We start from the raw sequence: 16,165 nt of genomic DNA on the forward strand, positions 1-16,165 counted from the left end.
TTCACCTCTTCAAGCATAAGACAGCCTCTAAGTCAAGGGAGAAACCAGTATTATGTCTACACGTAACAGGCAACTTAGCAAAAGAAGCTATTTTAAGTTGATTCTTTAGGCACTTCGCTACAATTAGGCACATTTCAACATAATGTGCAGTGTGTCTCTAACATTTGGAGGAAATTTGACAGATGGAGGTCAAGAGAGAGGTACAGCAGAGGGTCTCTACAAGAGGCTCTGTTGTGGTCTGGATCCTGTGATGTTGGGGAACTTGGAATCCAATACCATCTGGAAAGACTCAGCATCACTGTAGCAGTGTGAGATCATCTTGATAGAGATCAGAAGAAACGGCAGCTGACATCGAAAGAAGAGCTTTAAAGAAGTCTGGAGGATTATTCCTGAAGACAGCAGTGAAAGAGAGTTCAAGCTGTGCTGATGAATAAAGGTGATCATGCCAAATATGGACTTTTCAGACTTGTTAGAATTGTACTCTTGTTGTTCCTATTTGTTTTGTATATATGCATATTTCAGTGAATCACTGCACGTATTTACTATTTTTCTATTTAAGCAAATGTGAGTAATGATATTTGATGATCTACTATTTGCTTTAGCTTTGTAATACTTTGTAGCTGTGTAATGCAGTGAAGCTATGACCTCGCATCTTCGCGCACTTTTAGCGATTTCAGACAATTACAACCCCAATGTCAACAAAGTTTGTAACTAAAACACAATGCAATTATTTTCAGATCTCATAAACCAACATTTTATTCAACACACAACACCAAAACATTAAAAATGTTTAAAGGGAAATATTTGACTATAAAACATTAGCTCATTTTGAATTTGACGGCAGCAACAACTCTGAGAAAAGTTGGGACAACAGTAAAAGTAAGTGGTACTAAAAAGCATCAACTGGACAGCTAACTGTGTTAATTAACAACAGGTCAGTAACATGACCAGGTATAAAAAGAGAGGCTGGACAGAGGTTCACAAAGCTCCAAAAAACTGTGTCTACAAATTGTGGAAACTTTTCAGAATAATGTTTACCAATGGGGGTCAAGATCTCTGCCTAAATAAATAAATAAATCTGGGTAAATTCCCGGATGATTAAACATGCAACTATTTTGCTGGTAATACCTGAAATCAGTAAAGAAAATCAACAGCAAGATAATTCATAATTTTATTGGGGGTTATATTGGTTGGGTCTGATTATGCCCCCGGTCCGGCGGCTTGCACATCTGGAAATGTCCCATCAATGCTGAAAGATTTACACAGGCTTTAAGACAACGTAACATAGCAACACATCGCATCCAGGCGACGTCTTTTTCCACATTTCAGCAGTAAAAACCAAACAAACAAAGAACTAAAAAACAACAAGAACCTTTTTTTTGCATTAAAATTTTCCACAAATTATTAATAAAATATGTCATTAATAATACAATACTGCAACATACATGTAGTAGTATTCTCATACAGGATCCACGAGGATGTGATGATTGAAAAGGGGCCAGAGAAGTGAAAATAGGACAAAAATCCTGCAGTGATGGACGGTCAGTTGATCAGGTGGAGCATGAAGGATTCTGCTGATGCTTTGGCCCTCTCGCGGTCCGACTTCCACGTGAAGAATGCAACTATGGTCACCATGATCGGGAGGGCCACACAGAGCACGATGCGGCTGATGGGCAGCTTCACCTGACACATCGCCGTGACCGAAGGATTCAGGCTGTCGTCATCATCATTATTTTGGAACAAAAAGGCAGACCTGAAGTCCAGAAACACGGCTCTGCTGTTCTCTGTGGTGTTCACCAGACACCTCCACCTCCTGTTGTTGTCGTCCTTCTGGAGTTTTATCACCAGAGTGATGTTGCAGCGAGTGTGGCTGGTCAGGTTGTACCTGCACAGAGAAACATCTCGCAGCTGTCGTTCGTCACCAGGCAGTGTTCACCTGAACATTTCTGCTTTTAGTTTTGGTCTGAGACAATAATTTAATTTGACTTACATTTTCTTTTATAATGTAAAATATAAGTTTATAATTCTGGTTGTTGTTTTTTTTATTCAGTCTTTATCTCATTTACTCATTTTGTGTATTTTGCTGTGTGTATGTGTCTGTATTAGAACCTCATCTATCTAACTTCCGCTCAGATACTCTCACAATTTAGATTTTTTTAATAACAGGAAATATTTTCCTCCTTCGATAAAGAACAAATAAATCTTTTACTTTTTCTCGTATTTTATATTTAATGGTATTAGCTGTTTTTAAACGATTAAAAGAAAAAAATTGTTATCTATTAAGATGATTAAAAGAAAACATTTATTGCAACACAGCACAACATGTGTTATGGGTTATTTATAGTAATAGTCTTTATGATTAACAGAAATAAAATGACCTAAAAACCAACCTGCTGTTGTTGGGCAGCTTTCTCCCGTCCTCATCCACCCAGCTCAGGCCGAACACGCTCTTTGAGTATGACTTGCAGCTCCCTGCGTCATAATAAGTGAAGAAGATGCAGGTCAGGGAGAGGATTCCTCCAGGCTGGAGGTTGGTGAAGGTGGAGAAAGACGAGATTGTGAGGAGGGAGAGGTAAACGTCGGTGACAGGCTGCTCGTTCCTCAGGCAGACGTAGGATCCAGCGTCCCGCACCCTGAGGTTGCGGAGGCTGACGGAGCAGTTGGATGTGAAGGTCATACGGCTGGATTTGTCCGAATCGGCCGTCACCTTCCCATTGACGACCTCGTGGACGAACCGCACGTCCGTGCCTTTGTTAAAGAAGGTCCAGGAGATGGCGGAGCAGTCTGAGGACACCATGCATGGAAGAAGAGCGTCTCCTCCAACTGTGCTGTACACAAACACGTCCTTTTTGCACCTCGCGCCTGTCAACAAGAGATTTTTTATTTAAACAAATCTGATAAAACCTTCATGAAAGACATGAAAGGTCTAAAAGGAGCAATTTAGTATGCAGTAATATTCAAACATCGGTGCTCTTTAATATTTTCTTACAGTACAGTCCAACTTTGTAGTCTGTAATTTTCATTTTAAGGAAAAAAAGCAGTTTAAAGAAAGACTTCCCTGCTTGTGCTGTTTGCACATTTTTAAGACTTAAAGACTAAAAGGACAGAGAACTCCCTGCATGAGGCCAGATTGCATACCAATGATTTCCCCCTGTGTCTATAATCACCTTTATACAGGCAGCCGCCCTGTTGAATGTATTTGAAATGAGAGATTAAAAAAAATTATATGACAAAAAAACAAAGAAGGAAAACACAACCCCCCCAAAAAGTCAATAAATTGTTCGGCTGCAGTTCAGAACTACAGATCTGCATCAAACATTAGGAACAGACGTGGAAACCTGAAAGTCAGAGTTGTAAATAGGATAACAAATACCAAAGAATAAAATGACGTTTTTAATCTTTTAAATGTAAATTTTAATTAAGTTACAGACTAAAAATTCCCTCCACGTGTGAGTCTCTCGAAATGTTTGAAGTTTTTAATTTGAATTTTATTTTCAAGGCAAGGCAAGTTTATTTGTATAGCACAATTCAACAACAAGGTGATTCAAAGTGCTTTACAGAGACATTAGAAACAAAAACAAATAAAAAGCACGATTTAAAATTGATTAAAACAAGCAAACAAACAAACAGAACAGTAGATAAAATCAGTAGTTAAAATGTAAGTTTTGAAATTTAAGCTTAAGTGCAGATTTGGTGCTTTATTCAAATGCAGCTGAGAACAGGTGAGTCTTCAACCTGGATTTAAATAAACTGAGTGTTTCAGCTGATCGGAGGCTTTCTGGGAGTTTGTTCCAGATATAAGGAGCATAAAAGCTGAATGCAGCTTCTCCGTGTCTGGTTCTGACTCTGGGAACTGATAAAAGACCGGATCCAGATGACCTGAGGGATCTGGAAGGTTCATACTGGGTCAGGAGGTCGCTGATGTATTTTGGTCCTAAACCATTCAGAGCTTTATAGACCAGCATCAGAACTTTAAAGTCTATCCTCTGACGGACAGGCAGCCAGTGTAAGAGAAAATTAAGACAATTTCTCACTTTCTCACAAGTTGGGAGACTTTTTCACCTCCTGTAGATTTTTCATGCAAATCTATTTTTTTAGTAAACCTGCAAACAATCAAACAACCAGTCACACAAAACCCTGTGTGGAGATAAAAGCTTTGCCTTTGTGAGGTCTGTGTTTCAGATTTCATTTTTAATCATAATCGGCTCTGAATATTAAAACGATTGGATAAATGGATCCTGACAAAAGATTAGATAAAAAAGTAAAAGTCATTTTTTATTAATCCTTTATTTTTCCAGGTAAAAAATCTCATTGAGATTAAAAATCTCATTTCCAAGAGAGACCTGGCATCATGGCAACAAAAGTCACACACCACACAGGTATATTACATTTAAAACAAATACAATATCCCACCAACATGTGTAAAATATACAATAACAGATCAAATTAAGAGAACATTAAAAACAATCACACTGAGTAAAAGCTGTTCTCTCGTTCCTTTAAGACTTAAACTCTCCCACGGTAACCAAGTCAGATAATTTCAGTTCCTTCTGCAGATTATTCCAGGAAGCAGGGGCAGCGTATTTAAAAGCCTTTCCCCCCAATTCTGTTCTGATTTTTGGGACAATCAATTGCATGATTTTGTTCGAACAAAGGTTATATTGGTTAATATTGGTTAATTAATTCAAGTGAAGCAAAACTTCTTTCCGTGTGTCTTCATCAGACACATTTACATTTAAAAGAGCTTTTAAATAATACAAATCTCAAAAAAGGAGAAACCCTAAGAATCAAACCAACAACAATCTGTACCTGTCAGGAGCAGACTGGCGAGCAGCAGGACTCTCATCATGTTTGTGTTTCAACACCGCAGCGCGTTTTGTTCTCGTCGCTGCCGCCTCAGCTCTTTCTAGACTGCTGCCTTCACTTCCTGTGTTACCCCAAACTAAACAGGACGCTCACATCAGCCTCACAGGTATTCAGCACGACGTGTTAAATGTTTTCCATCACAAACACAGTCAGTAAAATGTGTTTATGTGTGAAACCTCATTTCTGTGCTTATAACGAGCTTTTTCTGTTTCTTTAAACCACATCAAAGCTCCTGCTGTCCCTGCCCATCAGACCTGTGCTGCTTCTGCATTTTACTCCAAACTGCAAACATATTTGGATACCACGTGAAAGGATTTTCACAGTACCTGTATGTTTTTAAAATAATAAAATCTAAAATACTCTTACACACACTGGATACAGCTGTAGTGACACAGGACTAGACTGGACAGCAACTCCCTGGTAATCTCCAGTAACCAGGGAAAAATGATGAGTGGTTGCAGGAGGTTGGTGGCTGTCTCAGTTACAAACAGAGTGCCACACCCAAACCTTCCTTGTGATCGTTTCAGTTAGCGGCCGATTGCTGCGGCTATGCATTTGCAGTGAAGACGCAGATTTGTCCACGAACAACTGTTGTGCCAACATGATTCAAGGGTCTCTGTTTCCAGTTTGTGCTGCAGTCACAGACTCGCTGCAGAGTGGCCTGCAGTCGGTGACTGTTTGCAGACAAGTCGGCGTCTTCCATACAAACTATGGGTGACTGTAGAAACCTGCAGTGCAAAAAGGCTTTCGGTGCAGCAGCGTGCAGTAAAGCGTTTTACAAGGACTTTTACTCAATTCAATTTTATTTATATAGCGCCAAATCACAAAAAAGTTGCCTCAAGGCGCTTCATAGATACAGAGAAAAGCCCAACAATCATATGACTCCCTATGAGCAGCACTTTGGCGACAGTGGGAAGGAAAAACTCCCTTTTAACAGGAAGAAACCTCCAGCAGAACCAGGCTCAGGGAGGGGCGGGGCCATCTGCTGTGATTGGTTGGGGTGAGAGAAGGAAGACAGGATAAAGACATGCTGTGGAAGAGAGACAGAGATTAATAACAGATATGATTCAATACAGAGAGGTCTGTTAATACATAGTGAGTGAGAAAGGTGACTGGAAAGGAAAAACTCAATGCATCATGGGAATCCCCCGGCAGCCTACGTCTATTGCAGCATAACTAAGGGAGGATTCAGGGTCACCTGGTCCAGCCCTAACTCAATGACAACAACCACCTGGTGCTTACTGGTGGGTCACTGACTGGTCTGCAGACCTGCATGAATTAAGCTTTAGCATTTGACGTCACAGCAGTCTCCAGCAACCAGTCACATCCAGTTAGGATGCTCATTTCTCCCAGGGCCTTCTCTATTGCTGCTCCTAATCTGTGGAACAATCTTTCCCGGCACATTAGAGAGACCCCTTCACTGTCCACTCTTAAAACACGTCTTAAAACCCATTTTTACTCCTTGGCTTATGACACAGTCTGACCCTGATTTTATTGTTTTAAATGTAATTCTCATCATTTTTATACTATTTTATTATTGTTTTTGCTATTTGTGCTAATTTTATTATTTTAAATGTCATTTTAATAATCATCTTATTTTTTAACATGTTCAGTGTGTCATTTCTGGCATGTCAAGTGTACATCACTTTGTGTTCAGTTGGGGGCTGATCTGAAAGTGTTATATAAATAAATTGCTTGCTTGCTTGATGACCGCTGGTTGTTAGGTGGTCACTAACCAATTTTTAGGAGGCAGACTGGCGTCACTAAACTGGACCTCTCCACCATGTTTATGGTGCTGGTTCGTTCTGGAGCGTTTTAATAGAATTATCTGACACATAATTTGGTTTCCTGTGAGACACAAATCATCGCAGACGTTTGTGTCAGCTTGAATCTTTTTTATGGTTTTATTTATATCTTATTATGTTGTTTAGTTTCAATGCACAGCCCTTTGTGTCAGCTGTAGTTGTTTTAAAGTGCTTTATAATCAAAGGTGGACTGTAGCTTAAATTCTCTGCAGGGTCTGTGTGGTCACAAAAAACAGGTAGGAACGCAAACGAGCACAAGGATCCTTGTACTGAAAACCCAGCTGGGTCTTTGCACTCAAAAACAAACGTGTCAGAAGGCAAAATGCAAACACTGAAGCTTCAGACGCACAGGCCAGACCAGTGTGTGATACAGCAGCTGCGTTCATCTCTTTTACAGTGTGTGGTTTCAGTCAGTGGTTTTCCAACTTCTGACGATATTTTCCACTTTAGACATCCAAAGTTTTAGTGAAATAAACGCCAACACAATAACATAATTCTAAGTAATCGATCTTTATATTGATATTTATTTTTAATTTAGATTTACTCAGTTCGTTTCTGCTACTGGTGCCTGCCTGAAGGTGCCTGCCTGAAGGTGCCTGCCTGAAGGTGCCTGCCTGAAGGTGCCTGCCTGAAGGTGCCTGCCTGAAGGTGCCTGCCTGAAGGTGCCTGCCTGAAGGTGCCTGCCCTGTGGCTTTAAAGCAGGATTAGAGGACTTGTTAACTGCGCTCTTATGCTTTGCTCAAACGATCCAGTCAAACAGTGCTGCTGGACTGATCACAGGTGTCACAGTTTTGTGGAACAACGAAGAATAAAAAGATGTCTGCTCACACTCGGAGCTGAGTAACAGTGTTTCTGTTAAACACAAACAAAAACGTTGTTTTTTGAATCGTCAGCGTCACTTTTCTTATAATGGGATCCAGGGTGTGAAATCTTGTGCAATATTTCATCCTCAGGGGCTTTTGTGAGGAAGTGCAATTGTGTCATTGTGGTGAAGATACTGTATGCTACGTGTCCACCCCTCCTCTTTCTTTGAACAAGGGAAGAAATCTTGCTTTGACCTAATACCTCAGCAAACCTTTTTTCTCTTTGCATCCTGCACTTGAGCTAAAATTCAAAGAAATTCTCCAAGAGCTCGTCAGCTGCTAACAGTCGGATGTTTAGAAGACATCCTGCCATCTGACTTTTCAGCGACCAAACATTCACTCATGAATTCACCAAATATTTGTGGACCAACTTTATTAAAAGCTCCGTGTCACGCTCACTGTGCAGCAGTGCTACTTGTTAGCTTTGTTTTTCTTTTGAACTTCCTTTAGATGAAAACTGAAGATTGTCTTTATTTATCACGTTAACAGATCTAGGTTAATGTTGTGGAAGTCACACCAGCAGGACACTCACGGGCTGCTCGTGGAGACGACCCCACATCTTTTCTTATCTGTGGCCTCCGAGCTGCACAATCGGTCCCTGTAGCCGCTGTTTGCTGCCGTTTAGTCACTCTGATCACAAAGGATGTGGTCTGACATGAAAGTGAGACAGCTGATGGATGCTGTGCCCTGCTCTGCGGTGAACACTGCTCTGCTTTCTGTCAGGACGCTTGTTCTTTTTTTTAAATGACCTTTTTAGTTCTCTTAAACTGGGTTGTGAAACGCTTGGTTGTCGTGTGTGTGACGCTCTTTTTTTCGTCACTGACTTAACTTCCCCGACTACAGCGTGTGAAGTTTATACTAAATGACCGACCTTTGGTTAGAAAGTCTAACGCAGCAACACGCGAAGGACTGAACGACCAGACAGTTAACGCCGAGGATCACTGGACATGTTGCCTTTTAAGAAAGAAACCATCACTCTGGATTTGTATGAAATCATGTGGCCAAGTGACCAAATCCTAAATCTGTCTTAATTATTGATCAATTTAAGTTAAAAACAAACAAACACTGATTTCTCAATTAAAGAGAAACAAGAAACTCTTTGGTACGCTCGGTCAACAAAAAAGAAAAATTGATTTTGTTTCTACTACGCGGCTGATTTTCTGCAGGGCACGAACAAACCTGACGCGTCATAGACACTTCACAGCTGTTTGCCTTGCTTTTCTTTTTTTTATAACTTTTTATTTATTAATTTACAGCATGAGAATACAAAACTTTAGGTCAGCATGGAGGACATACACATTCCCAACATTAGTATCTACTTACATCATGGTAATATTCAATTGTTCAGTACAAAGGGAGCACACAATCCATTTTTCCCAGAGCTTCTTGAATTTCTCAAGCTCAAGTCAAAGGTAAGTCTTTCCATTCCAAAGATTTCTTCCACTCTCCCAAACCACTGGGCCCGAGTTGGAGGGTCTGCCTTTAGCCACCTTCGGTTACGGCCTTTCTGCTGCTAGTCAAAAGTATTTTCAATAAATAATTATCTTTATGTGGAAGCGCTTTAGGTAAATTGCCAAGATACAACGTATCAAATGAATAGTCTATTTTTATCCTGATTATTTTGTTTATCTCAATGGTCACCTCCCCCCGATATGGCTGGATGCTTGGGCAGGCCCAGAAGACGTGAAAATGGTTTCCATGGGGGGGGGGGGGGGGGGTACCACAACCTCTCCAACACAGGCCCTGGCTCTGTGCCTGTTTGCCGAGCTGTGAGTTTAGGAGTGATAAAGAATCTCACAGCATTTTTCCAACCAAACTCTCTTAAGGACCTTGAATTTGTGGTAGCCTGAGACTCACATATTCCCCACCAGCTGTCCTCTGATATTTGTGAGCCTGATTCCCAGTTTTGCTTAATATACAACGTAGAGTGATTTTTAGAGGCTTGTAGCTGTTTGCCTTTCTAAACGTCTTTGTGTTCACTCGAAGATCATTTGTGCTGTAAATGTAGGAGACATACGTGGCTGCTGTCCTGTGGATTTTTCTCTCTGTGATATTTAGGTTTGATTGAAAAAAAAGAAAGAAAGAAATCTGACCAACAGAAACTGAGTTTTATTTTTGTGTAGGGATGGGTATCGTTTAGGTTTTATCCGATACCGGTGCCAAACCGGTACTTTTGAAACGGTGCCGGTGCTTAAAGAATGGAGAACACAAAATTGGTCCAAAAACCTCTCATGTTCAGCTGTTTTTTTGTAAAAAGATAACAATGTTAGCCTTTTCTGCAGCTATGGGGCATATATGGTATCACTCTTGGCTGGAAGCAGCTTAAACAATGGAAAAAACACAAACTTTGTCCAAAAACCTCTCATGTTTAACTGTTTTCCACTTTTTCTTTGGTCATTTTAGCCTTTTTGGCCAGGGTGAAGGGAGTATCTGCCATCAAACAAGAAGACAGCTGCATGTAGCTATGATGGTGTTTGCTAGTTCACCTTACATGCATTAATGTAATAATGTGGTTAGCCTACTCAACGTAAATTACACACGAACAACATTAAGCTACTCACGCAGAGAAGAACGGCTGCTGCTGCATCATCATCCTCATCATTTCTGCTACACTGGCAGGGCTAGGGGCCAGGACTCTCCTCTTCGGGTTTTTGGGGGATGTTGCTAACTCCGGGTCGATAACAGGCACCACACCCGCAGTAGATGTGCTCGGTGTGAGGTCTCGCAGCAAGCTATCAAATACGGTGCATTTCTCGGCTTTTAAAAAAACGCTATGCGTCGCCAGGTGTTTCATCAGATTTGAGGTGTTACCTCCTTTGACAGTATCACAGTATCACCTTAAAGCACTTGTTGCAGCTGCTGAGTTTGCATCTTTTGCTGTGAAGTACAGCCAGACTTTGACCGCTTCACCTTGGGCATTTTTAATCTGTAGCTCTGCTCTAAAAGAACGTACGTACCTGGACCCGCCTACTATCCTCGGAAACGTAAATGATTGGCTAGAATCTAAAGTGTATCACAGCTCAGGAAAATAAAGCATCGAAATGTGCGCTGCTTTTCAGTCTGGTTACTACCGTTTATGTCAGAACTGGTGCCATAATGGCACCGGACACCGGTACCCATCCCAATTTTTGTGTGCATCTATTTTCACGCTAGAAGACAAAAGGTATAATTTTTAGATACATTAAAGCTACCTTTACATTTTTTTAAATTTAAATGTCACATAACTGTTGAGTTATCATTTTCACATATTTCCAAATATTTAGGAAATATGTGAAAAACTAAATTCAGACACTTTGTTTGACTAAATGTTGTAATTGCTTTTTATTATTTGCATCAAATCGTACGCGAGAAGCTGTGCGACTCGTGTTACAGTAACGCCAGCAGGATGAGTTTCACGTGTGGACGATGGCGTCTAATTAAACAAGTTACTACTGAGACCTGCGGGTGGACAAGAAGATTTAATAATAGAGTAGTTAGTGTTTGTTCAACACAGCACTGAATATGAACCAACATTTATATTTATAAGCAGCTGAAATGAATTAAAAGATAGAAATCTTTGCTTGGCAGCAGGCGCTTAAACCCACAGACTGTACATGAAACATTAACTTAGCCATAATTCAACATCACCCACTGATTATTCAGGTCCTGCTGTGAAGCCTCGAGCTGAACATTTATTGTTTAAATAAAAATATCAAGTTTGAAAAGAAAAAAAGCGGTGAGGCGTGGCTCTGAGTGACAAACACAGACAGGCAGATGAAAATCACAAGGCTGACACTAACAGAGACAATGATTAAAACATATCATCATGTCCTAGTAAACAAGACTGAAAGCTGGAGAGTAAGACCCCAAACTCATCACTAAAGTGTCCCCTGAGGTCAGCTGGACTTCTGAAACCTGAGAAGTCGCCCCCTGCTGGCTACTAGGAAAGATGCACTTCACTCATCACAAGCAGAAGCTACAAGCCCTCTTTTTTCCCCATCTTTCAGGAAGTCAGTACCTTTGAAATTAATGACATACCGATGCTTTACTGAGCCGTTGCTTTAGTGTGGCTCTATAACAAAAACATAACAAAGTGCAGTCTGTAATTTTTAAAGAAAGAGTATGCACGGTGTCACGTTTTGTTCAGCCGTCTCATCACCACCAGGTGAATGTGAGTTGATGAAAGTAGTTCCTGTAGCTCCTGGACAGGAAGCCCTGCTGCACGGCGTGAGGCTGGACGCTCACCCTGTAGCCCTGGCTCTCGATGTCCATCTTTACACAGTCCAGCAGATCTTCGACCAACGGGGCGGCCTTCCAGGGCCCGAACGTCACCACCGACTCCTTAGCCGCGTCCGAGCTGTTAATGGCATTATCATAGAAGCCCAAATCCTCCTCCGTCCTCAGCACGCAGATGATGACGTAGGAGTAGCGTGCGGCGATGGCCTCGGCCCTGGCGATACGAATCAGAACCTGGAGGACAAATTCAAAACGATCATTCAAAAAGTGGAAATGTGAAGTGAATTCCAAAGCAGGAGTGTAAACTACAAACAGTCGTGGATTATTGGTGCGAGTGCAGCTCGCCTCGATGTTTTCCTTGTAGTGTGGGACTCTGGAGAGGAACTGCTGCCTTCCCACCAGCTCTCCAAACAGCCGAGGAGTCTCCTCCAAGAGTTTGATCAGCGGTTTGATGTTGTAGTGGACCGCCTCCTTATGAACCTGCAGAAACACGAGTTGCAAACTTAAAATTCATTTTGGCAGCAGGGCACACCCCCTGTTTTTTAAACTGGTTTTATATTTATAGCTTAAATACTTGAAAACTATTAAGAACTTCTTCAAAGTAAACTTGTGGATGTTCATATTAAACATGGCCAAACAATGACATCATTATATACAACATCCACCCATCCTCTTCTCCAATTCAGGGTTGCAGGCGGCTGGAGCCTAACACAGCAGAGGGTGAGAGGTGGTGTAGACCCCGGACAGGTCAGCAGGGCTAACACAGAGATGCATTTATCCATTCACACTAACAGTAAGTTTCCCATTAACCTATGATGATGTCAGTGTGAGGACAGTCCTAATAATCATCCCTGTCTAACAGGTTTGCAGGTGCAACCAATCAGAAGAAAGCTTAATTAAAAGGAGGAGGAGTTAAAACAGTTTGTGCCAGTGGCGCCAAAGCCCAGTAAATACAAAAAAGGATTATTTTGAATTGTGACTCATCCAAAGCCAGTCTAGTAGAATCAGAAAGAGCTTCATACGAGCAGAGCTACATCGTGATAAGTCGGACCTCCTGGATGTTCTCCTTGGGCAGCTGTTCTGATCTCAGGAACTCCAGGATGGCTCCAAAGTGTGAGCCGTCGCGGTCGATGAAGTAGCGCCCCTGTGCGTCAGCACGCAGTTTGGGCGGTCCGCTGAAGATCTCCGCCAGCTTGGAGTCGGGGTGCTTCCTGAGCGTGCTCAGAGTGGTGGTGTACAGGTGACCCCCGACATTTAACTGCACAACATGAAAGTTCTGAGGAAAAAGACGATATTTAGGTTTCTGCAGAGTCCACCAAACGACTGCAGGAACAGTTACAGCATTTAAACACTGAGCGTCATTTTGCAGCCTCGTGCTCAAATACAGACGATCATGAATCAAAAGTTTAAGCAGCTTTTATCTTATTATTGTGAGTCAAAGTCATAATCTTACCTATAATAGATCAATTTAAAGTATCGATTTAGTTTGCAGAATCTGCAACACAACTAATTACAGTCTTAATTAATCATATTTATTAGAAGAATCTCCTAAGACATCTCCTGTGGATGATCCATATTCATCTTGTAGTTTTTCCTCCCCTTGTGCTCATTTTACTTTACATACAGTTTGAATGTTGATCCTTCCTGACAACAAGGATTTTCACTTGAGTTTAAGGAGTATTTTTGTCTGTGATTTCTTCAGATCTGCACATAGACAAAGCTAAATAAATACCTGAACGCACAGACTGCGTGTAGCTCTGCAAGGCTGTCAGGCAGCATGAATCACCCACTTAATGATTTGCACAGGTAGATAAGACTGCATTCCTTCATGGTCTGTCAACACAAGCAGCCTGTCAGGGCGGCCTCACACCACTAACATTACAATTATGGATAACGCCTTTCACATGTTTATTTATTTATTGTATATTGATTTAAAACATAGAAAATTAATGAAAACAGTGTAGATTTGAAATATATTGTAGTTTTTACCTGACGCCACTAAATTCAGAGGAAGGATCCACTAATAAAAATGTCAGATTTCAACAGATTTTACAAAGATTAGACAAAAACAAACAATCACCACGTACAAAAACATTGTCTCTTAACATTTTGCTGTTGTTTGTTTTCTTTAAATTATTTTAATTGTGCCACATAATACGCTTAAAAGTCCCGTGTTACTGCGGTTCATGCGCGCGGACATTTAGCCTGCATGTAAGCATGTGTGGAAAAAAAGGTTGTTTTTTAATTGCTCTTAGAAATCAAATAAAAGACAGAAAAAACAAAAACTAACAGGAAACTGGCATGCCTGTTTTCTGTTTGGGCCTACGTGTTAAAAGTTTCCATTTTTCTTTCTCATATAAATTTATCATTTCTTAGATTTGTCTTGTGAGTTTTTCGCGGCAACATTTGTTCCCTAAACTAAGCCTATTTCTAACAAATGGCAGCTCTTCGAGTATAAATAAACACCTATTTGTTTATCACATGATCATAAAAGATAAGAAAATGCAGAAAATAGATGCAGACGTGTTAGATCAGCCCTACAGGCGCACCGCTGTGCGCCGGGACAGACCCACAGTGTAAACAGCTCCACAGCTTCAGCTGTAAAATGCTGCTTACACAGCGATGCGTCACCTTTTACTCTCTTACCTGTGATACTTACAGTACATTCCTCTGGTTCTGAACTCTTATTGGAGAAAAACTGGAAGGAAACATGCGCACCACACTTTAAATATTATAAAGAAGCGTTAAAACCAAACCAATGCACAGAGACAACATTTCATGATGTTAAGCATCTAAATTAAAAATATTCTCTGGAAATATTCTCATTGCTGACAGTATTCACAAACATTGCGTCTATAATTGGATGATTATGCCTTATAAACGGTTTTATGACCGAGCTGTGGCTGTAACACTGCTTTGTATCAGCGCCTCATTTACCCGTAAAGGAACCGACCGTAGCTGCCAATGAATGACCGCGTTTTCCTTCTTCCTCAAGTAAAGTACTGCACATACTGCTAAACTGAAAGTACAGCAACACTTCAGTAAATCGGTGAAATCCCACCGCTCGCTGCGTCGGCTCCACCTTTACATGCACAGAGAAGTTAAACGGTGTTCCCATGAATCCTAAAACAGCAGGAAAGGTTTTGGGAACATTTGAGACGAAACTTCCTCGAAGTTGGAAGTTTGATTCCTGTGACTCAGAGCGCCCTTTAACGCGTCTCTGAAAAACTGTTGAGATTAAAATGCCGTGAAACAGCAGCACTGCAAACATCTGCCCTGTTTCACTCTGGAAAAAGTTATAATCTGTTGTCTGGCTACACCTGCATCCACCTGTCCAGCCCCCGAGCAGGTGGAGGATTTCCTTCAGCTCCACCAAACTTCCAAACGATCGCACCGAGGGCTGCAGTCTTACCGGAGCCGCGGACGAAGGCGGTTTTTCTGTTGATTTGTAGTCCGGCAGACTCATCTTGTCTTCAGCGGTGGTGCGGGTGGGAGCTGGGAGTTCACCTGTTACATTTTTCTACAGGTAGCAACCAGGGGGCGTGGCCTAACCCGGACCTTCTTTAGTGCCGAGATGGATCACTCGGCAGCAACACGATTCCCTTTCTTCTCAAACTTTTTAATTTACCCTGAAACGGGAAAGCGCGCATGCGCAGACTGATAACTATTCGTTTATTTATACTCGTATCTATCTAAAATATATTTATTCAGTGTAAACTTGTATGGATGGTGTGATATATTCACGCTTACTGTAGGCTGCCACACACGTCACACGTGATGTTTGTTGCACCAGAAAATGGAGCAGAGTGACACATCTTTCCTTCTGACGTCACAGACGTAACCCTAAAGGGGCATTACTGAAGCTGTGAACATCAGTCTTGTGCTCATTGGTTTCCACACTGACGCAGTTCTTTTCACGCTCCTCAACTTTTAATCAGTCATTGACACACAAAAGTCCTGATTTATTTACTTTCAAGGTGAGCATCAATTTCACCTTAATTCATATTCCTTACCTGGTGGTTCGTGTCCCACCAGCGGGGCCAGCACCACAGTTTGACAACCAGCTGTGCACTAAATGCTGAAACATATTTTTAAACCAACAATCTGCATGTACAATGTCCACATTTTGAAGCTTACTTTACGTGTAAATTCCAGCTTCCACCCACCAGGGGGCGCCATAGCAAGTTTTCGATTTTCACTATTTTGAATAGAATATTAGATTTCACATCCTGTGTCCTCCACGGGGACATTACTTTGACTTTTCTCTACCATATACTTTCTTTTTGCCCAACACTGGTTTTATACTATAAACCTGCAGCTCCCACACACCAGGAAAACAACATTACATCGTGTTTAAGAGGTCGGCTCTTCTGAGCACTCTGACATGTTTTGAAGATGAGCTGGTTGGGAAAATTG

At 41.3% G+C, this 16,165-nt stretch overlaps 2 protein-coding genes across 2 annotated transcripts; both read right to left on the reverse strand.

The window, feature by feature from the left end:
- Positions 1-433: 433 nt before the first annotated feature.
- On the reverse strand, positions 434-5,204 carry LOC146502961 (uncharacterized). Its single transcript, XM_085130399.1, has 3 exons — positions 4,810-5,204; positions 2,391-2,862; positions 434-1,885 (listed from the first exon to the last, which is right to left on the reverse strand). Exons 1-3 carry the CDS (start codon positions 4,847-4,849, stop codon positions 1,543-1,545), a joined length of 855 nt encoding a protein of 284 aa, XP_084986525.1. The 5' UTR covers positions 4,850-5,204; the 3' UTR covers positions 434-1,542.
- Positions 5,205-8,377: 3,173 nt separating this feature from the next.
- On the reverse strand, positions 8,378-16,107 carry kctd14 (potassium channel tetramerization domain containing 14). Its single transcript, XM_085130401.1, has 4 exons — positions 15,162-16,107; positions 12,801-13,025; positions 12,095-12,229; positions 8,378-11,983 (listed from the first exon to the last, which is right to left on the reverse strand). Exons 1-4 carry the CDS (start codon positions 15,213-15,215, stop codon positions 11,669-11,671), a joined length of 729 nt encoding a protein of 242 aa, XP_084986527.1. The 5' UTR covers positions 15,216-16,107; the 3' UTR covers positions 8,378-11,668.
- Between the last annotated feature and the right edge of the window lie 58 nt (positions 16,108-16,165).

This window comes from Neolamprologus multifasciatus, chromosome 14 (genome assembly GCF_963576455.1).
Source record: "Neolamprologus multifasciatus chromosome 14, fNeoMul1.2, whole genome shotgun sequence".
NCBI lineage: Eukaryota > Metazoa > Chordata > Actinopteri > Cichliformes > Cichlidae > Neolamprologus > Neolamprologus multifasciatus.

Excerpts from the sequence above, each read along its gene's own strand:
- LOC146502961 (XM_085130399.1), bottom strand. The coding sequence starts at position 4,849 with ATGATGAGAGTCCTGCTGCTCGCCAGTCTGCTCCTGACAG. Across the intron at positions 2,863-4,809 it reads CGCCAGTCTGCTCCTGACAG|GCGCGAGGTGCAAAAAGGAC; the intron begins GTACAGATTGTT and ends TCTTGTTGACAG. Across the intron at positions 1,886-2,390 it reads AAGCTGCCCAACAACAGCAG|GTACAACCTGACCAGCCACA; the intron begins GTTGGTTTTTAG and ends TTCTCTGTGCAG.
- kctd14 (XM_085130401.1), bottom strand. The coding sequence starts at position 15,215 with ATGAGTCTGCCGGACTACAAATCAACAGAAAAACCGCCTTCGTCCGCG. Across the intron at positions 13,026-15,161 it reads CGCCTTCGTCCGCGGCTCCG|AACTTTCATGTTGTGCAGTT; the intron begins GTAAGACTGCAG and ends CTTTTTCCTCAG. Across the intron at positions 11,984-12,094 it reads ACTACAAGGAAAACATCGAG|GTTCTGATTCGTATCGCCAG; the intron begins GCGAGCTGCACT and ends TTTGTCCTCCAG.